This window comes from Mus caroli, unplaced genomic scaffold (genome assembly GCF_978045245.1).
Source record: "Mus caroli unplaced genomic scaffold, Mus_caroli_1 scaffold_1, whole genome shotgun sequence".
NCBI lineage: Eukaryota > Metazoa > Chordata > Mammalia > Rodentia > Muridae > Mus > Mus caroli.
This window is the reverse complement of record NW_028227256.1, coordinates 175,860,016-175,884,141: the sequence shown is the minus strand read 5'-3', so window position 1 is coordinate 175,884,141 and position 24,126 is coordinate 175,860,016. Positions and strand designations below refer to the sequence as shown.

General features: G+C 40.7%; 1 protein-coding gene across 8 annotated transcripts in view; it reads right to left on the bottom strand.

Annotated features, from left to right (window-relative positions):
• The window catches only part of LOC110288950 (cation channel sperm-associated protein subunit epsilon-like protein), a 144,853-nt gene that overhangs the window by 65,544 nt on the left and 55,183 nt on the right, over nucleotides 1-24,126 (bottom strand). For 7 of the 8 annotated variants that reach the window (XM_085843330.1, XM_085843322.1, XM_085843329.1 and 4 more), the window contains 4 exons: nucleotides 18,920-18,997; nucleotides 11,184-11,290; nucleotides 8,960-9,452; nucleotides 3,870-4,347 (listed from right to left, as the gene is read on the bottom strand). In XM_085843330.1, the coding sequence (XP_085699456.1) occupies nucleotides 3,870-4,347; nucleotides 8,960-9,452; nucleotides 11,184-11,290; nucleotides 18,920-18,997 (1,156 nt within the window). Of the gene's footprint in view, nucleotides 1-3,869; nucleotides 4,348-8,959; nucleotides 9,453-11,183; nucleotides 11,291-16,186; nucleotides 16,276-18,919; nucleotides 18,998-24,126 lie in introns of those variants that run through there. The other variant, XM_085843333.1, reaches the window with a different exon arrangement.

Here is a 24,126-nt window from a genome sequence, read left to right as displayed (position 1 = left end):
TAAAATATGCCAGGCTTTCAAACCAACTTAAGCAGGATGGTGATCAAACAAATGGGGGCTGGGGGAGAACAGGACAGTCAGATGGGGCACTTCTGTCAATGCTGCTAAATGACAGTGAGGTACACAGCTCTCATATGGTGGCCATTAATACAAAGCTCACTGACATCAGCCTTATACTGAGAAGGCTAGACTGATTCCGTGACAGACTTCAAATCAGCAGTTAAGGAGACAAGGACTAAAAACTGGGCAAGCCCAGGCAAGCCCAGGCATGTCAATTACTAATAGAAAACAAACAAACAAACAAACAAACAAAAAACCCCAAGCTCCAGACTTCAACCCTAGGCAATTAGCATCAAAGCCATGTGGCCTGAAGCAAGGACACTGGGTCAGGGGTAGTTTCCAGAGAAGGACCCCACAGAGAGGTCACCTACCCCAGAATTCCCTAAGGTGCTTTAAATCAGTGCCTGCAAGCTCACTTGAATGTCTATCTTGGTGAGGAGAGACCGTGGTGGGCTGGCTCCTCTGCTCTTTCTTCAGAGTAGTCTGTGCTCTGTTCCTCTCCTATCCCCCACTTACCACAGCATCTGAAGGCAACTTCTGACTCACCGGCTTCTCCCAACATTCTGTTCCCTAGTTCTCTCAGTAATACCTGCTTTTCTTTTTCTTCCCATTTTGCTATCTGAATGCAATATGTCTTCAATGTTACATTCATCCTCTGCCATTCTGTTTTCTGCTTGGCCTGGTCTACTTTCCACCATGGCCATTTCCAACCATTCTGTTTTTTCCAAATCTCACTTCCCTTGCTGGATTTCTCATCCATGGTGGTTTTCTTGCCTTCTATTTCTCTCTTTCTCTCTTCTCTCTTCTCTCTTCTCTCTTCTCTCTTCTCTCTTCTCTCTTCTCTCTTCTCTCTTCTCTCTTCTCTCTTCTCTCTTCCTCTCTCTCTCTCTCTCTCTCTCTCTCTCTCTCTCTCTCTCTCTCTCTCTTTTGGTTTTTTGAGACAGGGTTTCTCTGTATAACCCTGGCTGTCCTGGAACTCACTTTGTAGACCAGGCTGGTCTCAAACTCAGAAATCCGCCTGCCTCTGCCTCCCGAGTGCTGGGATTAAAGGCGTGCGCCATCACTGCCTGACCTTCTATTTATTTCTTTGTTTCATTCATTTGCTTGTTTGAATTACCTGTAAGTTTAGTGACTGAAAACAAAACAAAGCAACAACAGAAAACTAGATTCTTGAGTCCTTATCTGGCATTTTAACTGCTTCAGCACCCTGGACCCAGTTAAGGATGAGGTCAGGGAGAATGTCTAGTGGAATGCTTTCCCCTTTACTTCATCTGGAACTCCAATCTATGGGCTGGCACTGCACCACTCAGAGATGCATTTCCCTGGAATCCTACCTGGAAATACTTAACGGCCTGCTTTACTAATCTTCGTAGGCACTCTTTATCCAAGTCAGCAATCATAATTAACCATCAAAGTCCTTTTCTTGACAGCTTGGCATTCAGCCTTAAACCAAAACTCTCCACTACTGAACTGCCCTCTCCCTGCAATGACCACGTCTGCCCATCTTACAATCAAAATACATTGAGTCCATCTCTTTACATTTATTCCAGTCTTAAACATCCCAAGTTTAGTTTCTTCTGAGATTCAAAGCAAACTCTTAGCTATGAACATGAACAAAATATATACACTTTCAAGGGACATTAGCACATAATAAACACTCCTATTCTGGGGGGGGGAGGGAGAGAGGGAGGACAGGAAAATGGGAAAGATGTCATTTTCTTTATGTTAAATCCTTCAGCAGTATTTCCAGTTTTTGAGGCCCATTGTGGTGGTGGGATGTGGTCTCAAAAAGTCAGTATTAGTATATGATAGGTATTGGTAAATGATAAACTTATAAAGGTATTGTAAATGTCAATAAGACCAGTAGCAGAGTTTCTGGAAAGCTCTGGAGTTCAGAAAGACCAGAGGTCATGCTCAGCTATTTCAAATGACACTTGCTGATCACGCAAGACAACTTGAAACTGACCTCAAGTTACCAGTGTTGACAAGTTGAAAGTATGATAAATATTGATTCCAATGGAAGTGCTAGGAAAGGGGGCAACATGAAGGAAGAAAATTGAATTGTGCATGAATTAAAGGGTAACATGAGGCCAAGATAAAGTGATTGCAAGTTATGACATTTAATCTACAGGATTTCAAAGCTGAGGCTTAGAGGGGTTAAATGTCTTGAATGCCTTGATTGTGGATTTGAACAAAGACCTATATAAACCTACGTTAAATTATGAATTGAACGGTGTACATCCAAAAGGATATGTTAAAATTTTAAAACCCAGGACCAAGAACTTCAAAATATTATTTTTTGAATATTTATATATTATTTGGATATAGCTGGCCCCTAATCCACAATGGCTGACTATATCCTCTGTGTGTGTGTGTGTGTGTGGTGTATGAGGGTAACGGGTATATGTATATGTGCTTATTTGTGAATACCATGATATACTTGTGAAGAAAGGTCAGAGGACATGAAAACAGAGGCACACATGAAGAACACAAGTGTGGTAACAGAAGTAGACACTGAATTGATGTGTGTGTGGGACAAATAAAGGCAAAACAAACTGAGACAAACAAAAAGCAGTAATCAAGAGACCACCCCCTCCTCCACTGCAGGTTGCAGAAGAACACGTCCTCTTGGCACCTTGACTTCTAGCTCCTCGCTTGTAGGTCTGTGTTATGAGGCTAAAGATGGAGGTACTTAGTTGTGTGAACTTTGGGAACATTAAACAGTACAACTCCACTCACTGCAGCAAATACATAAACTGCTTTGTTAGCATCTGGCAATCAAGTGAAATGTATCTTTTGAGTTTGCTCTTCTGCCCATGGGATCATGGTTTAATGAAGTGGAAACTTGAGGTTTCCTTTGGAGAGTCAATTGTGATGGATGGTGTTTTGCTGCGATGAACACCTAAAGGAGTGATTTCCTGAAATGGACACTGGTGAAAAATCTAAGGCAGAGTCATGAAGGAACTTTTAACTGAAGCAGACACAAGAGAAATGATGTTCTGCTAAAGCAAACAGGTGAAAGGACACACAATAAAGGATTCTTTGCTAACAACAGGCATGTGTTGGTTTGCCTTACATTGCATAGTTGAGCTCCATTTGGTGGGGCTCTGTGGATTCCGGATGGTGGGACACATGTTGAGACAGGACACGAGGAGGACAGGTGATGTTTGGAGGGTAGAAATCAGTCTCGAAAAAGTGACAGAGACAGACCTCTGCTTGCTGGTACAGCTTGCTGTGCAATGCTTGTGAGTCTGAGTCTTTGCTGATCTTCACTCTGATGAGGAGGCACAGCTGAGAACTTCTCCTGACATTCCTCCTGATCCCTCTTGCTGACTTGAGTGGAGGCTGAGGCCTGGCTGTGTCTGCTAGGTGGTGTCACCACTGTTGCTAACCCAACTCAACCAAATTGGACTGCTGGTGTATCCATGAAGTGTGTGTGAGTGGATCGAACTGTGCTGCCTGATGACCTGTGAACTTAACAGCCGATTTCTAAACAACACAGAGGGGAGTTGCTTCAAAGAACCATTTCTGAACAGGTCCACTTCCCCTGAATCCTTTCTTTCCTACTACCTCTGGTGGGTGGTGGGTTACAAGAAAGGTTAAAGTGTTCAAGAGACATCATTTAACAAAGGTTTTGAAAAAAGTAAAGGTACAGTTTAATATGGGTCAAATGTAGAATCTATTAAGCTTTAGGTGCTAGACATATAGCAATAGCCATCAAGAGTACCACATATTGGAACACTTACAATCTCTATATAACTAATATAATGAGACCCAGAATACTTTTAGTAGGATTGAGAATACCCTACCTGTAAGGACTTGGTGGACGTGGCTGCCCTGTGATAACGATGACAGATTGGTCTCTCCTGAAGCTGTTGTTATAGTTCCAAAAACAGCAAAATTTCTGTAGCCATAGTAAACCTGGTGTTCATCCCATACGATAATATCAGGCATGGCAGAGTAAAGAAAGCGATACTCTAACTTGGCCTCCTTGGGCACTTGTAGTTCAAAGTCCTGGAGTTTCCATGAATAATATGCTGAATTAAGTGTTACCACGCGAATGTTCTTGGTGGTAGTGCAGACAGAGCAGTGTGACAGCAGAGCAGCAGCCTCCAGTGGGTGCCATGAATACTCAACAGTAATTATTTCCAGGGTGTCAGTGGGAGGGAGCTTTAGAAGATGTTTTAGCCGTGAAGTAGTTGTGAGTCTCAGAAATTTAAATTTACCATATCCACCGTAAATTTCACTTTTTGTCCAAGCTAACACAAAAGTTCGTCCTGCTGCACTCTAGCAAGAAAAACAAATTGAAAAAAAAATCCTTAGTGATAGAGAGGTGGTCTACCAATTTCTGTCTCCTATTTTTACTAGATTGGCAGTGGAAAATAGAGACTGGAAGAGTAACTCTACAGCCACACAAGCCCTGGATTCCACCCCAACTACCAAAAGTAATGAGAAGAAAAAGGAAGCAATTACCAAAAGTAATGAGGGAAAGACATTAATCACCAAGTTTTCTTTAAGTGTATTTCGGAGTACTTCATGTACTGAGCTCCATTAAATAAAAACACATCATATCACATATTATGAAAAAAAATCTAAAAATTTTCCTGATATTTCTAGCAGTAGAAAGAATAACTATTATTTCCTTTAAAACTTTAAATATATTAGCCTTTCTTTGCTTATTTATTTATCCCTCTTGCTAGGCATGGTGGTGTACACTGAAAATCTCAGGAAGCTGAAGAAGAGTTTGAGTTTGAGGCCAGCCTAGGCTATATAGTGAGACCTTGTCTCAAAAACAAACCAACCATCAAACCCAAATATCCCATGGAACAACAAGATAACAATAATAAAAATCTTTTAATTTTTATCATTATATATATATATATATATACATACATATATATATATACACACACACACACACATATATATCCATGAGTTTCTATAAAATAGTGTTACTTCAAGTATAATGTTGACATGACAATGTGTTATCAAATTTATAGCATATTTAGAAGTAGAATGATTCACACCATTGAGGTATAAGTAGAAAGGCATAGTCATAAGGTCCTATGGGAGTATGCCCTAATTATTTAAAGTTAAACCCTGGTAGCTTAAAGTTGATTATTCTAAATCCAAGAATGGCTGCCCCAAACATTGCATGATTTATTTAGAATGAGGCAAGAATAGATAAACAAAGGACCAAAGAACCGGTTCAATAGATAGGTAATAAACATTGCTTTATGGAGGTGCAGCTCACTGTAGAACACCTGATTAGCATGCATGGAGGGCCTAGGTTCAATGCCTAGTAAGGTGGGAAGAATCCAAAATAGTGAAATTTTATTCCCTGTTTCCAAAGGTTTAGTGTGTGTGGGAGTGCGAGTGTGTTTGTGTGGTGTCCATGTGAGTATATTCTCAAAGGTGTTCCTGTGCCCAGAAAGGCCAACAAAATAATTCGATTTCTCACTCCTGAGTTGTAGGCCTTTGAGAGCCACCAGTATGGGTACTTGGATCCAAACTCTGGTTCTCATGGTTAAGAACCAAGCACTCTTAAACACTAAGCCATCTCTCCAGCCACCCAAATAGTAGTCGTAATTTATTCAAGCCCTAGCAATAGTTAACAGTACATCTAAATAAGACTCTACTCAAAAGCAGAGATTAACACTATGCATTAACAACAACACAAGAAAGGTTAAGTCTATAAAAAGTATTCCTTAAATACAAAAACATAAGAAGTCATGGTTAAAGAGAAGACATAAGCAAGAAATAGATCAGAGTTAGGGGCTGGGTGTGCTTAGTATTTGTGAGGTCCTGGGATTGAACCCCAGCACTGAAAATTAAAAAACAGGATGTCTCTATAGAAGATTAAAATGAAATGCTGTTCTACACCCTCTGAGAGGTGAAATGTAGAAAGACTGAATATGTCAAAGGTTGGTATGAAGTGTAACCACTAGAAAAAACATCTACCATAAATATTTCATAATCAATACAGCTTTTAAAATCAATATTGATATGTATTAGAAGACACACACTACTGTGGAATACCTTCTCAGGTTTCTGCTACTTTTCTAATGTGGAAACAGAAATGGTTGACTTGAGATATCTCTCCTTTTATAATACAGAAATACGTCTCCCCAGTTCATACGGCCAAAAACTCTAGCCAAAGCAACATCAAGGGAGAAGGGTTTGTTTTCTTTTGGCTCAAAATTCCAGGTGATAGTTCATCATTGTAGAGAAGCCAAAGCAAGAGCCTGAACCAGGGTCACACTCACAGTCAAAGCAATGAGAGTCAACACATGCTCACCTAGGCTCAGACCTCTCTCTACACATAACACAGTCCAGGGCCTAAACCTAAAAACTGGTACTGCCTACTTTTAGGCTGGACTTTCACTGTCAACAATAAAGATGACCCCCAGAGACCATTCTGATGAAGATAATTACTTCAGACTTTTCTTTTCACCTCTCACATGAGTAACTCACACAGCTACTGCAAATTCAAATTTCTACAATACTGTGAGTTGGCTATTTACAAGGTCTAAAGTTAAACAATTCTAAAAAATATTATTTATTTTTAAGATTGAAATTACATCATTTCCCCTTCTCTTTCCTTCTTCCAAATCCTCCCCACATCCCCTTCTTCCCTTCTTTCAAAATCCTGATTTGCGTTTCCATTAGTTGTTATCAATGTGTGTGTACATGGATATTCTTAAATACAACTGGCTTGGTCTGCATTCTTTTAAGTATTCTAGAATACAGACCATTTACGTTTTACATTTTTTTAAAAAAAATTTATTCTTTTATGTGTGTGAGTGTTTTGCATAAATGTATGTCTGTGTACCCATTTGCATGCCTGGTCCCTAAGGAGGTCAGAAGAGGGTGTTGAATTCCCCTGGGGTTAGAGTTACACATAGTGCTGAGATACTAGGTAGGTGGCTGGGAATTGAACTCAGGTCCTCTGGAAGAACAGCCAGAGCTCTTTACTGCTAAGCCAACTCTTCAGGCCCTTCTCTTTTTTTTTTTTTTTAGAATAAAAGGCTGACATAAGTTGAAATGTGTTAGTGTTGAGGTTTGGTCTTGCTGTTTAGTGTAATGATTAAGTGCAGGCCCCCAAGACCTAGAGTCTTGGGTAGACCCAAGTGATGCTATATGACTTTGCTCCCAAGTTATTTCTGAATGGTAAATGAAGATGCCGACAGCTAATAGTTGGGCAAAAGAGACATAGGTGGTTTCATGGTTTGAATGTGTTTGTCTTGGGAAGTGGCACTATTTGGAGGTGTGGCCTTGTTGGAATCGGTGTGTCGCTGTGACTTTGGGCTTTAAAACACTTAACCCAACTTCCTGGAAGTCAGTCTTCCAATAGCAGCCTTCAGTTGAAGGTGAAGAACTCTCAGGTCCTCCTGTACCATGCCTGCCTGGATGCTGCCATGTTCCTGTTTGGATGATAATGGACTGAACCTCTGAACCTGCCCCAGTCAAATGTTGTCCTTATAAGACTTGCCTTGGTCATGGTGTCTGTTCACAGCAGTAAAATCCTAACTAGGACAGGTGGGGTGTAGGATTCCTGGGCTTGAGGTTGGAGAAGAAGAAGGTAAAGGAGGAGGAGGAAGATGCTATGGGTTAAAGGTCAAGAAAACATGGGCCTGAGGGCTGGCAAACAGGAGGCAAAGAGCAGCCCAGATGAACTACAGTAGTAACTCCGGGTTATCAATAGAAAAGTAGGATCTAATAATGTAGAGGATAAATATCTGCTGTTTAAGGCTCACTGTAAACATGAAGGTTGTGTGTGTCTTTTATTCAGGAACCGAATGATCAAAGGCAGGGTAGAATGTCCAGATCCTGACTAAAACTTTCAACAACACATTAGCTCTTTTTGAAGGTCATTATTTTATGCAAAAAGCTTGTTCCAGGTTCCTCCTTTGCCCTTTGCCCCCTGATATCTGAACTCTGACCATCAGAGGTCACTTCTGAGTATAGCTAACTTGCTGGAATTTGCATTTTCCTTTGAGCCAGTCCTTTGGGACAGCTTTTCTCCGTCTCAGAATTTCTCTTGTAGCAATATTTGGGTGCAGGGTTAGGGTCTGAGTGGTGGTGTGACCCTTGATGCTTGTCCTCTTGAAGGAACAAATTCAGTCAAGACATAAGTTAAGCAGAGGCTTATGTCCTTAAGCGTCAGTGTAGCTGGCGAGGCTAGCCAGAGTGGAGTGGAACAGCTTGTTTGGCTACGTGTTGTGGAGTTACAAAATGTTTTATGAGTGTTTATGAGGTGGCCGTTAGAGCATCTGGGCTCTTTAGGACATAAGAAGACAATATTGTAAGAAAGCCCTGCCCCATCTTCGCTACCATCAGCAGGAGCAACCCCACCCCCAAGTGGCCAGGATTCAAGACATCTGCAGTTGTCTGTCACACATTACTCAGCTCTATCCCGGTCATCTTGGCTATCACATACATTCTAACAGCTTAAGAGACTTGTTTTTGCTATGGCATATTTCCTTAGGACCCCAACAATGTAGTTAAAAAACATTTAAATGTTTGTGCAATATTTTAAATGTTTTGTAATAAGAGTTCTGTGGTGTGTATTATCTATACTATCATAATACTCTTTGTCACTGGGGATGCATCTTTGCTGCTAAGAGACCTCAGAAAACTTGAAACCAAAAGATATACTTGAAACCAACTGTTTATATATTTAGATAAATAATTGTGCCCATAGGACAATCTAAGTTTGAATATGCTGAATCTTCGCTGATCCAAAAATCTAATAGGGTCAGTACCTGTCTGGGAGCAATAATAGCTATGCAAAATGCTGGGTAATAGATCACTGATATATTCCTGAACAAATAGTATAGAAAAATATCCAATTATATCTAGGTAATATATATATTCACATATATCATCTTTCACTAACCTTATGTAAATATCTAATCTGACACCATCTTCTTTTTGACAAGCCAAGAATTCCAGTTTCAGAAATACCCCTGCTTTCATCCAGTTTTATAAATTCATTGTCTGTTTTTAGGTAAACAGTAGTTTCAACTAGAAACAGAATTCCTTTTCTGAATACGAGCACATCCCTCAGACTGTGCCTTTGAGCATCACTCAGGATACCTGGAGGGGCTCTTACTCTGGTCCAGGTTTGAAAGGAATCATTTGTTTGGAAGGTCTCCTGGTCAGTGGCCAAGAGAGCAAATGTAGACATGCAGGTTTCCCAGCTAAGCAGCAATGGACTTCCAGGTGGCAGGGTGAGTGGCAGATATCCAGGAGGCTCAGACACGATCTCCATGGGAAAGGTCAATAAGAAGTGGAGATCTGCAATGAGACAGTCCTGGAAATCCACGTTGTTACCTTGTATCACTTTGGCTATATCATCTGAAGACATTGGCAGGTGAATGACCCAGGTTCTAGAAGAAAAATGAGAAATAGAAAAAACAGGACTTGGCACCCTGATCCTTCCTTTCTATGATTTATCTCAGAGCTTATACTTAAAAAAAAAAAACAGTTTAAGCTTTTATCAGCATAAGCTGCTATGGCTCCATTTTTCATTGTTCACTCTGACAGAGGAACGTAATATGGACTTTTGATATTCTTTCTCCTGCAATGTGTCTCTCTAACCACAAACGAACAGTTCCATAACCCATTCCTTAACATACAGTTTCAAACATCATCTATTGCTTTCTTCGGTGGCAAGCACATCCATTAGTTACACCAATGACTGCTTCTATGTCTAAGGCAAATCATGTCAGATATTATGCAATGGGTGTAGAGAAATAGGAAACTTCATCTACTGCTCAGGGAAATCTGAATGGTGCAGTGATTTTACAACTATGCAATCTAGACACTCCTCAAAAAACCAATGTGGAGTGTAATGTGAGACTCCAATCTCACTTCTTGATATATACTGAGGAGAAACACAACTTGTTGTCACTTGAACAACTGCATACGGATGCCGCCCACAGCATTATCCTAAACAGAGCTGAAGAAGAAAATAACCAACATGCTTATCGACTTTACAATCATTGAACAATGTGCCATGCTTCTGTAACAGTGGCAGCACCTATGGGCCACTGTGAACATACCGAATTCACAAAGTATCAATGTACACATTGAACTAGTTTAAATTACAGCTTAAAAGGGTGAGGTTATGTGGCACATAAATTATCTTCAACCAACCTTGTTAAAAACAGGAAAGGAAAATGTTCTCATAACCTTCCCACCCTTCTGCTACATCAGAGACGGCCTTCAGTCTGGTTTTGTAGGGACTGCTTCTGCTGTCCCACTTCCCAAGTGTTATAAAAGCAGGAAGAATTTGAGTTCTGGCTTATTAATGTTCTGAAGGTCCTTTGAGTGGTACTTCTTATTCTTCCTACTCATGACAGTTTTCTGCATCTCTCAGAATTTGTCTGTTCTCTTCGGTCCCAGAGTTTGAAAGTTCTTGTATGCGTGCCCCATCCACCCACACTTACAAGGCTCTCCCGATAACTCCACTTTCAGGCACTCGTTTTTCCCCTCTTCTGTAGCCAGCATCAGGCATTGCTATGTTGTACAGTAGAACCTCTTTCAGAACCTGTCTGTTCCCTTGTTGAAGACAGTAACTGTATCCTACCTTCCATAGTTAACAGGTTACCACCTCTTTCAGAACATGTCTGTTTCCTTGTTGAGAACAGTACCTGTATTCTACCTTCCATAGTTAACATGTTACCACCTTTTCCAGAGCATGTCTGTTCCCTTGTTGAGAACAGTAGCTGTATCCTAACTCCCATAGTTAACATGTTACCTGTCAGGTTCAAATTGGTGTCCTAAGCAAACTGGTAGAGGCTGTGACCACTACATCTTCCACACCATAGCAGCCCACTTTCAGGGCTGAGGTAGGGACCCTTTAGGGATATGGTCACCCCCAATCAGGCTTTTAGATTGAGGGTTAGGCTTTAACCGCATAGTGAAACAATCATCCAAGAATGTGATTGCTATTTTTTGAGATGATCCATCATTTGGAATTATCACAGAAAAAAACTTTTAAAATCTTTCCTTAAAAATTGCATGTCAGGTGCATTTCATAATAGTCGAATAATGTTTTCAAATCTCTTTCGAAGCTTCTGCTTTTAAAATTCAAAGTGAATTAAAAAAATAAATACCCTTCTGAAGTTAAGGGACCTGGGTGGTATGTGAGCCTCTTCTCAACTGTGAATATGAAAGGACGCTGCCCCAGGGTATTCATCTGCTTGGTTAGTATCAAGGAATTCTGAAAAAAAAAAAGAAAAAACAAAAAACAAGGTTTCTCTTTTATTATTTTTCATAGCCAAAGGTATTTGGGAGTACTTTCATGTGCTCAATGCTGTATTAAATTAGTTCTTTTAGTTAAGGTTTATTTATTTATTTATTTATTTATTTATTTATTTATTAAGTTTAGTTATTATTTATGCTTATACATTCAACATGCTTTCATTATTTATGTTTGTTTCTTTTAACCACATAGCCTCCTCTCCACGACAGTGTTATGAACTATTAAGGTCACAGAATATGGGTACAGTTCAGTGGTAGAGGGCTTGCTCCAGGCTATAAAAAATATAAGCTATAATACAGTATCTAACATACTGAAAACATTCTTATAATATCAGAATCTTATGTGAATGAAGACCATGGAGATCCTGAAATACAGAAACCTAGGTTTTTAAGTGTTTATTTTGTATTGCTGTTGTGGGCAGGAGGTGGATATTGCCATGATAAACTTGGGACAGACACAGGACAATTTGAGGGAGCCACTCTTCTCCTTCCTTCACCTAGGTCCCAGGGATTCAACAACAGTCATTCAGGCTTGGAAGCAAAAAATGTCATTGGCTGATCAAGCTCAATGGCTCCATAATTTGAAAAAAAAAATGTCTGTCTGTCGGCATCTGAAATACTAGGGTGCCCTTCCCATCTGAAGCACTTCTTGATGCCAATGCCTCCTTCTCATTTCCTCCCACAAACACTGAAGGTCTCTAGAATTTGACCTTGAATCCTTCGCTCCTCATGTACATTCTTCTGGCCTCCATGGGCACACATACAAACACGTCATACAGTCATATACATACATAAAGAAAAGAAGACAAATTGATACTGCAGTCAATAGAACGGCAAATACCTTTTATCAAAGTTAAAAGCTTTTGTGCACCAAAGGACACCATCAACAAGGTAAAAAGACAATTCGCATATGAAAAAAAATATCTGCACACTGCATCTAGTATGGTACTAATATTCAGAATATATGGATGGTGTGTATTTGATTTAAGGTGTACATTATGGGTTCCCAAATTTTATGGGAATTTACACTTCTGCATGTGAGACACTGTGGGTTCCTGCCCCCATGTTGGCTTTATTTTGTAAATAAAGTAGCTGATGATTCATGGCTGGGCAGGAAGACTGAGACAGGACACTGAGGTTCCCTGGCAAGGACTTGAGGGAGGAAGAAAATTGCCATTGCCAGGAAAGGAGAAGGTCTCAGACTAAGAAGTGTAGGATAGAGAGACAGAGACACTACCAACATGTAGAGACATTTTCAGTATCAGTGTTCCTTACAGAAATGCAAATCTGAACTACAATGATTCTGGGAAATGTAGAGCACACTCAGAATCCACATTCAGGAGACAAAGTCAAGGGGATCCCTGAGTTGGAGGCCAGCTAGATCTACATAGAGAGATTATTCCTAAAGAACAAACAGGCAAACAAATGGCACAGTGAGATTCCCCTACTGTTAAGGATGACTATTTAAAGAAGAGAACAACAGCACTGAATCCACAAAAACCTAGAAAGTGTAACTGAGGCTTTGGAAGAATTGGAGCCTTTCTGCACTGCTGGAATGTAGGACAGAGATAGTGCTATGGGAAACACTGCAGGGTTCTAAAAAAAATTTAAATAGAATTACTAGCATAGTTCATAATAGCCCATAAGTAGAAACAAGCCAACTGTCATTGAGAGAAAAACAAAATGTGGCATGTGGTACAACGGACTATATCTTAGCCTTAAAAGGGGGCAGGGGAGAAAAGACAATGCTGCATGAAGAAAGTTACAAAAACACAACCCTTGTTCAAATTAAATTTTACTATCATGCATAATCTACATGCCAGGGGGAAAGTTAACACAAGAAATGAAGTCCTTTGGGAAACCTACTCTTGAACATATAGCTTCATAAATGGAGGAAAATTAATCTGGTTTCTTTTGTTCTAAAGCCAATCAATATAAGGCATTTTGTTAAGACAGCCCAAGCAGACTGAAATAAAATACATATTTAAAATTAAATTAATGAATAACAGATAATAAAAAGTTGACTTCTTTTTTGTGGTTTTGAAAATAGTTTAAATGCACCAGTGCTTTGCCTGCATGTATGACTGTATGACATGTACATTTCTGGTCCCTACAGAGGCTACAAGATGACTCTGACCCTAGAAACTATAGTTAGTTATAAACTACATGTGGGTGCTGGGGAAAATACCCAGGCCCTCTGAAAAAGCAACCAGTACTCTTTAACTGCTGAGCCATCTCTAGATCAAAGCTGATTTCTTATAAATAGAAAGCCTATGGGATCGAATGGTTTATGAGATAATAGACTTAAGTTGGGGAATATGAACTAAAGTTTAGCTTAACATACTACAGGTATGTTGTGGGTTTCCCTGGTGCTGTTTTTAATTCTGCTTCCTCAAGAGGGGTTGCCCTGACAAGGAAGTAGATCATGTATTCAGGTGATTTCATGTGAACCTTATCCCCACTCTAACTGGTTAAATAAAGACTAGTCTGTGATTGGACAGTGCAAGGGAAAGGTGAGGTTGGAGTTAGAGAAATGGAGGGGAAGGACTGAGGAAGAAGAGGAGGAGGGAAGATGAATCAGAACCACATGACTTGGAGAAGCTGCAAGTATCAAGGTATCCCAGAGCTGGGGAAGAGATTAGTGTCCAATCTAGGCAAAGAGCTTATAAATATAATAACTGAGTTGTGTGGTTTTTACACAGGCTTATTGGGGTTTCAGAGTTACTGCAACACAGGTGTATAGAAAAATTTATACAGGGGCTGGTGAGATGGCTCTCAGTGGGTAAGAGCACCCGACTGCTCTTCCGATAGGTCCAGAGTTCAAATCCCAGCAACCACATGGTGGCTCACAACCACCCGAAATGAGATCTGATGCCCTCTTCTGGTGTGTCTGAAGACAGCTACAGTGTACTTACATATAATAAATAAATAAATTTTTTTAAAAAAAGAAAAATTTATACATATATGTGGGCATATGTGTATGGATTAGTATAGTGACTTATGTTTGTTATACGATCTGAAATGGGACGCCCCTCTATTGCTATGGAGAGATACCATGACGTCGGAAAATCTATAAAAAAAGTATTTAGCTGGGGATGGCTTACATTCAGATGTCTAGTCTATTGTCATCATGGTGGGGAGCATGGCAGCACAAGGGCAGCCTTGATATTGGATGGAGAAGGTGCAGAGTTCTACATGTAGATTCATAGGCAGCAGAAAGAAGAGTGACACAGGAGCTAGCTTGGACTTTTACAACATCAAAGCCCACCCCCAGTGGCACACTTCCTCCAGCAAAGTCACACCTACTCCAGCAAGGCCACTTCACCTAGTCATCAAGTAGTGCCACTCCCCAGTATCTAAGCATTCACATATCTGAGCCTATGGGGGCCATTCTTATTAAGACCACCATATTCCACTCTCTGGTTCACATAGGCTTATAGTCACATCATAACATAAAATGTATTTAGTCCAATTTCAAAAGTCTCCAGGGTCCTTCACACTCTCAACATTGTTTAAAAGTCCAAAGTTCAAAGTCTCTTCTTAGACTCATGGCAACCTCTTAACAGTAAGGGCTATCAAAATCAAAATAAAAAAGCAGATCTCACACTTCCAACATAAAACAGCACAGAATATAAATTACCATTCTAAATGGGGAGAAATAGTGAGGAAGTACTGGAGCAAAACAAGAATAAAAACCATCTGGGAAAACTCCAAATCCTCCATCTCCATATCTGAGGTCAAAGAGCTCTTAAGAATTTTAACTCCCTCCAGCTATGTTGAGTGGAACACACTTCTGTCTTGGGCTAGTTCCATTTCCTGTATGCAGCAGCTGTCCTTGGCCCAATACCCCAGGCATCTCCAAAGTCTAGGGGTCTCTAACAACAATTCAGGCCTCACCTTCACAGCTTCATGCAAGTGACTCTCTAGGCCTCCATGCAGGGACATCCTTGACACATGTCTGGCCTCAGCAGTTTTCATTAACTATGGATGGAGATTCTAAAATCCATTTCTTATATCCTTGACCCTAAATCAAGAACCACACACCCAAGCTGCCAAGCTCCTCTGCTTCGTAGGGCTAGAACACAGCTTCTAAATCGAACCATATCTGTATCACCTTTCTATTGTTGATGGTTTCTCTTTCACTCAATTTTCTTTCACTCCTTTTCAAAGTTGGAAGCTTAGCTGTGTGGGGTCTTAGCCTAAGGTCTCCATTATTCCACTTAGCGTGATGCTCTCCTTAATATTTTTGTCTCCTTGAACACTGGATTTAAGCTCAATTACACTTCCTGGTGTTCCTTCCCTTCTCAAATTATACATTTTGTAGTTTTCCTTGCACAGCTTGCTCTTTTTCATTATAGCTCTGCATAAGACTTACCAGGAATAACCACATGACAGGAGTTAATGCTAGGCTATCTCGAAAACTCCTCTGCCAACACCATTAATTTAAAACTCCTCCATTTATTCCCAGGCAGAATTTTCAGGAAGGGGCAAGAGGCATCCACACACTTCACCAAATAGCACAAGAGAGGTCTCTTGGCCACTTACTAGTATTTGTCTCCTCTAAAATATCTTGAGCAAGGCCATCATAACCTACATTGGTCTCAGCACCCCTGCCTTTTACATTCCTAACAATTGTGGCTTGTTAAGCCCAGCTTAAAACATTCAAATGCTTCTCTAGTCCAAAGTGCAGTCCCAAAGTTTACCTTTTTCAACAAACAGCATCGTCATGCCTATCACAGTACAACTCAACTCCCTCGTACCTACTTCTTCCTTGGTCACTGTTCTGTTTCTGTGAAGACACACCACAACAAGGACAACTCTTGTAAAAGACAGCATTTAGTTGAGGCTTCCTTACAGTTTCAGGTGTTTACTCCATTTTCATCACAGGGAGCATGGTTGCTCATAGGCAGACATGATGCTGAAGAAGTTGCTGAGTGCTCTACATCCAGAGTCCCAGGCAGCAGGAAGAGAGACACTGGGCCTGTGGTGAGATTTTGAAACCTTAAAGTTTACCTCCAGTGACACAGTTCTAACAAGGTAACACCTATTCCAACAAGGGCACATCTCCTAATCTTTCTCAAGTTGTGCCACTCCCTGATGACTAAGTATTCAAATATATAATCCTATGAGGACCATTCTTACACAACCTCCACAGCCACCAAATATCAACACAGGCACTTACCAGCACATCTTGATTCAACATACACTCTACAAGACAGACTTGAGCAATTCGGAGTGCCAACGTGTAGGAAAAAAGGGTTGTGTTAGTTAGGGTTTCCATTGCTGTGAAAGGACGCCATGACCAGGACAACTCTTAAATGGGACAACATTTAATTGGGGCTGGTTTACACATTCCAGAGGGTGTAGTCCATTATCATCATAGCACTAAGGCAGTGTGCAGGTGGGCACAGTGCTGGAGAAAGAGCAGAAAGTTCTACCTCATCCTCCAAACAAAGCCAAGAACAGACTGGCTCCCACGAGGTTAGGAGGAGGGTCTCACTGGCCACCCCTACAGTGAAACACTTCCTCCAACAAGGTCACAGCTCCTAAATAGTGCCACTCCCTGGACCAAGCTTATTCAAACCACTGCAAGGGTTAAAATCAGACCTAGGCAAACCAATGTTGGGAATATGTCAAGGGGGATGCATAGGTCTAATGAACGCATTCCAGAGAATGGCAGCATCGTGTTGTGACCCATCACATGCAATAAGCACACAAATCTACACTGATGTAAACAAAGCAGTGAGCAAATAAATAGGTCAGAGTAACATGGAAGTCTTCCACACAGAAAAAAGCTTTACAAAATTATATTATATAAACTGCTTTAAAAACTTGAGTGTGGGCTGGAGTGATGGCTCAGAAGTTAAGAGCACTGACTGCTTTTCTAGAGGATCTAGATTCAGTTCCCAGGATCCACATGGCAGCTCACCACTGTCTGTAACTCCAGTTCCAGGGCATCTATCTGACACCATCACACAGACATATACACAGGCAAAACACATTAAAAAAACAAAAAAGTAAGTGGAGTGTGAACACAAGAAATGGCTCCATGGATAAAGGAACTTGCCCCCAAGCCTGATGACCTGAGTTTAATCCCTGGGACACAGGTGATAGACAGGAAATTGTCCTCTGATGGCCACATGTGTGCTGTGCCAAGCATTGCATGCACACACACACACACACACACACACACACACACACACACACTGCTCGGCCACAATGAAAGGACAGACCCTCAGCATGATATGCTGGTAAATGCTCTGGACCTTTGTGGTATTTCTCCTTGAGACATCTAACTCCAGTCTCATGAGAAAAATCTCAGTTTATTGACATTCTGAAAAATGTGTGTCTGGGAATCTTTAAACTTGTCCAGGTCACAGAAGACATGTAGCAACTTACAAGTTGGAAACTGGACAACCAAATGTAAAGTGCTACCACAATAGGATTAGCAAACAGAGGAAAAAGGATTGGAGAAAACTGAGGTAAGACAATATAGGCCTTAGTATCAATAGTTCCTAACTGGTGACAAATATTCAAGTATAAGATAATAAAAGGAGGAACCATCTCAGCAATAATAGTGTAAATGTAAAACTATTTTAAAAGTAAAACTTTATTTAACAAATTAATGGAAGGTAAGAAAATAATATAAGCCTTGTATTTTTAACATTTTCCAAAGTTTCATATCAAGTGCCTGTATTTCAAGGACAAATATTTCGATATTTTCATATTTCCATTTTACTTGTTAACCAAGAAACAAAAACATACCCCACTAGTTTTCTATTTTAATATGGATACCATGCTCATTTAGAACACAAATATGAATACATTTCTAAATAGTATGAAGCTTTAAATGTGAAATAGGAGGTTTGTTAAACAACAAAATTAAAAGATAACTGGGCCAATGAATGGACTTCGACAGGAAAGTTAAGGAACAATGCCTGGGGCCATTCAAAATAAACCTCTGAAGCCTGGCAGCTCAAGTTTAATCCTTGGAATCAAAATACAGGTGTAAGGAGTAAGAGGACCAAGTGTATAAAGCTGTCTCCAGGACTCTACACACATACCCTGGCATGCCTCCACCCCCAACATATTTTGTGTATACACACACTCACACATCCTACATCAGAGAGTTCCTGACAAGTCACTAAGGTAGCAACAGGCTCATGAGAGCAACTATCTACACTGATATTTCTCTGTATGTTTTACATTGAAACAGAATGCAGAACTCAAATCTTCAAAGCAGTAAATTTATAATGAATATAAGAAAGGGCTGACATATTTGCTGCTTTACCCTAGCTATGTTTTTGAGGCATGGCTTCAATGGAGATACTCGCAGGACATCCTTAAAGCACACGAAGGATCCATCTCTTCACCAATGATCAGAAGAATGCTTAGGGGAGAGGTATATAATTGCAGAGATCAAGGGCAGTTCAAAATTTCTATGATGACTAAATGGAACAAAGGGACCACAAAGAGGTTTTACACTGGCTTCAGTAAACTTAATATCAACTGATTATAGGGCAAACTCAGTCCTCAGAAAAAGGCTGGCAGCCTGTGTGATCCAAGGAATGTTGATATTGGTACTTGCCAGTGAAGGTTTCTTTGCCGTCCATATCAGCTCTTCAGTGCTGGCACTTTCTGGATCATACACCCATATGGTGACAATCTATAAAAGAAAATATTAAAGGAACAAATTGAACTCTGTGGGTTATAAGAGAGAGGAAGAGAGGGAGGGATGGAGGGATGGACAGAGGGAGGGAAGGAAGGAGAGAGAACTAAGTTGGGGGTGGGTGGACTAGAGGGTAAATCTTGGAGTAGTTAAAGGATGGATAAGATTGAGATCAGACAAAATACATTTATGTATATATAATTATCAGAGAATAAAAATACTTGAATAAAATGTAATCACATTCCTCCAGTTTTATACTAATTTCCTTTTTGTCATAGCAAAAACCACTCAAAATATTCTTTTCATTATTGGTACTGGAGCAATTAATTGGGATGTTCAGAGGGAATTGGGTTCAATTCCCAGCACCTACACAGTAGCTCACAACTATCAGTAACTCCAGTTTTAAAGGATGCAATATCCTCTCATGCCTCTACAGGAGCCAGGAATGGAAATGGTACCTGGAGATTCATATAGGTAAAATATGCATACTCATAAAACAGAAATGAAAAAAAGTTTTCATTATTTTCTATTTTAAAACACCAAAAGCAGTGTTTGTAGTTTTAATAACTGGAACAATACTGTCTTAGTTAGGGTTTTACTTCTGTTGACAGACACCATGACCAAGGCAAGTCTTTAAAGGACAACATGTAATTGGGGCTGGTTTACTAGTTTAGAGGTTCAGTCCATTATCATCAAGGTGGGAACATGACAACATCTAGGCAGGCATGGTGCATGCAGAGCTGAGAGTTCTACATCTTCATCTGAAGGCTGCTAGGAGAATATTGACTTCCAGGGAGCAGGGTGAGGATCTTAAGCCCACACCCACAGTGACACACCTTTTCCAACAGGGCCACACCTCCTAATAGTGCCACTCACTGGGCCAAGCATATACAAAGCATCATATTCCACTCTCAGGCCCCTTGGTCTGTTCAAACACACGTGTCTATGGGGGCCATTCCTAAACATAACACAATGCAAAATATTTAGTCCAATTTCCAATGGCCGCATAGCCTACAGCAGTCTTAACAATGTTAAAAAAAAGTCCAAAGTTCAAGGTCTCTTCTGAGATTCATCCAATCATTTAACTGTAATCCCTAAAGCAAGACAGGAAACAAGATAGACTAATTCCAAATTCTGCATCTCCATGGGTTATGTCAAAGCAGTTTTCAGATCTCCAACTCCTTTTTCATCTTTGTTTCCTGCCACAAACTGCTTTTTCCTAGGCTGGTTCCACTCTGTTAGCAGCATTCCTATGGCTGTGGTATGTCGAAAATCTTGGGGTCTTCAAGGCAGCTTCAATGTTACAGCTTCTTGTTTCAATGTCTGGGATCCACACATGATCTTCTGGGCTCCTCCAAAGGGCTGGCGCCACTTCTCCAGCTCTGCCCGCTGTATCACTCTAAGCTCAGGTTGATCCACTCCACTGCCACTGCTGTTCTTTGTGATCAACCCAAGATACTGGCATATCCAATACACTGGGGTCTTCTGCTGCAACTAGGCTTCAACAATAGCCTCTTATAGGCTTTCTTCATGATACCAAGCTTCAACTCCTTTGAATGACCCCTTCAGTCCTGGGCCATCAACTATAGCTGAGGCTGCACCTTCAACAACAGCCTTGCATGGCCTCTCACAGTGCCAAGCCTCAGCTGCTCTTCATGACCCTTTCATGCCTTCAAAACCAGTACCTCCTGGGTGATTCTTACACATTACCAAGTTCAGCTGCTGCAGGAGGTACAACCTAGGCTATCTCTGGAACACAGCTTCTTTGTGTTCTCAGTAAACACTTCCCAAAAGATTTCACCTCAGTGATGCTGGTCTCTTCTTAACCACCACTGAATTCTTAGCTCTAGCTAAAATTCTTAGCTCTTGCTGCTGTCCCAGGAGTCCCTTCTATTTTTCACTCTAAAGCCAGAGCCACATGTTCAAGGCTGCCAAGTTCTGCTGCTTGCTAGGGCTAGAACATGGCCCCCTTGTTCTAGTATATCATCACCAATTCTGTTTTTCAACTCTTTCACTGTCCTGGAACTTGCTCTGTAGACCAACTTTGAACTCAGATCTGCATGCCTGTCTCCTAAACACTGGGATTAAAGGTGTGGTCCACCAACCCAGGATTTAACTTTTTCTTCACCTAGAACTTGCTCTGTCCCAGGCTGGCTTTGAACTCAGAGATCTGTTTGGTTTTATCTCCTGGGATAAAGGCTTGTACTACCATGACTAGTCCGAGATGTAGCTGGGTAGGATCTGGTCCCCAAGTTCCAATCTCTTAATCTACTATCTCCTAGAATATAGGATTCGGCTCCATTTCACTTCCTGGTGCCCCTTTAACAATCAAACCACATATTTTATATATATTTCCTTTCTAAGCTTGCTATGCTTGTTCAAAATGCTCTTCATGAGACTTAACCAGAGAACAAAATCTCTACTGGGATTTTTTGAGACTTCCTTTGTCCATCTGAGTCTGATCACCTTAGCCTCAGGGCAAAGGGCAAAAAGTAGCCACATTCTTTACCAAAACACCACAGAACAGTCTCTAGGCCACATACTGAAATTCTCCACCGAAACCTCTTGGGCCAGGTCCACACAATTCAAATCACTTCAGTAACGAACTCTTCCATATTCCTACTAGGATAGCCCATTAAGCCCCATCTAAAGCTTTCCACTGCTTTCCCAATCCTAAGTCCCAAAACGCACATTCTTCCAAAGAAAGCCTTGTCATGACCATCAGAGCAATATCCCCAGTGCCTGGTACCAGCTTCTGCTACTGGAAAACTGACTGCCAGGCAGCTAGAGTGAGGGTCTTAAGCCCATGACCACAGTGACATGCCTACTCCATCAAGACCACATTCCTAATAGTGCCACTCACTGGGCCAAGCACATACAAACCATCACAAATACAAAGGTCCATCAAGTGTTCAAAAAATTCCTTTTATACCTGAAGGAACTGATGACAACATCCTGCATTAATGATCACACATCTTTCTTTATATCTGTAAACAGACATGACAGTCTTCCTACACACGTCCACATGTTTTTTAACAGAAAATGAAATCAGTTTCTATACATCCTTTGTAATTTATTCTTAGTACCTGACATACATGGTACCTCAATAGAATCAGATACAATTGGCAGTTTATCGTTTTTGTTTTTTTTTCTATAAAGGGTTTCTTAATTTTTTCTTGGATAATTTATTTACACAGTCAAAAGCAAATTATATATTTTTAAATCTATTTTTTTACAAGATTTTATTTATTTTACTTTAAAAAGTACACAATTGTTACCATCACACACACCAGAAGAGGACATCAGATCCCATTACAGATGATTGAGAGCCACCATGTGGTTGCTGGGAATTGAACTCAGGACCTCTTGAAGAACATTCAGGATGCTCTTAACCTTTAAGCCATCTCTCCAGGCCTCAGCAATTAATACTTAAAATAGGATAACACACACACACACACACACACACACACACACACATCCCTCTCTTTCCTATCATCCAGTTCCCATGAGTCCACAGGTATCCAACTAGTGATTACCTCTGTGACTGTAAATTCTGAAAACCTTTGCATACAATCAGTAAAGATAACATCTTTCCTCCTTTTGATGCAAACACATGCTTTGTAATGTTCCTTCAAAAACCAGCCAATCTGGTCTAGGCAGGGTCTGGGTGACAATGCTAACTGGGACACTTGATTCTGGGGATCGAACCCAGGTCACCGAGGTGTGCAGCAACTCCCCCCCCCCCACACACACACACACTGTACCTTCTTGTTAGCACAATATTCTAATTTTCCACAGCAAGATGTGAGAGCTCATTCCCTCTCTCCTCCCACCCTCACCCCCTGTGCCATTCACTTGGACAGAAGTGAGGTTTTGGTGTGGTTTTGCTCTGTCTTATGAGAAAATATCAGGGTCTCTCCCTGTGTTCAAGGTCCACTGTCACTTCCTGTGCACAACTTCCCCTGGGTTGTTGTTAAGATGGGGAGGATTGTCCTTGTCCTCCTATACCTGCCTGGAGATCTTCATTATTTCATTTAAAATACTTTATATTTTCCTTTTCATTTCCTTCATGACCCATGAACACATGTACTTAAAATCTCCATCAATATGGGGACTGGAGAGGTTGCTTAGTGGTTAAGAGCACCAACTGCTCTTCCAGAGAGGCCAGGTTTAATTCACCCAGTTGGTGGGTTGCAACCATCTAGAACTTCAGGGGCATAGGTGCCCTCTTCTGTCAGCCACCGGCACTGCATGTGCATGGTGCACATACATACCAGCAGGCAAAACACCCACATATGAAAAATAAGGTGGAGGCTGGTTGAAATGGTATAAGTCTATAGTCCCAGAATTCTAGAAGTGAAGGCAGGAGGACTGTAAGTCCAAGGCCAGCTTGTGTTTCCTAGGGAGTGAGGAAAACCAAACCAAACCAAAATTGAACCTGAAAATTTTTAAATTAATTTCCAAGTTAAAGGCCTGGTGGTTACAGAATGCATGGCCCACTGTCTTAGTCTTTTGTGCAAGTATATAGCCTGATGAATGCTCTCCGTGCTTGAAATGTGTACACAATATGATACAGGAGTTATTATATTAAATTATTCACTGCATTTAAATATTTGCTGATTGCTGGTGGTTATTTTAGCTACATCTGAGCTAGATATTGACATGGTCTGACCTTTGAGAGCTTCTCCTAGCTGTTCTGGCTGTTTTGTTGTGGAAAGCTGAGCTGTAGGCTTCTCATATTTGCTTTTGTTGTTTGTTTTCTTTTGTTTTTCTAGACAGGGTTTCTCTGTATAGACCTGGCTGTCCTGGAACTCACTCTGTAGACCAGGCTGGCCTTGAATTCAGAAATCCACCTGCCTCTGCCTCCAAAGTGCTGGGATTAAAAGCATGGGCCACCACGCCTGGCTTGTCGTGGTTCTTAAATATGGGAATGAAGTCTTTCTTTATGAAAATTTTGGTAAAAGTTCCCAAGTACTGTGATAATGGTTTGTATCTTCTATTTTGATGATATTCTAGGTTATACTACAGGTTCCTGGGATGTGTAATAATAAAATCATAGCATATTATTGGTTTACATCTTCTAGACATTTAAAGTTTTATTTATTATTGTGCGTGCATGTGTGTGT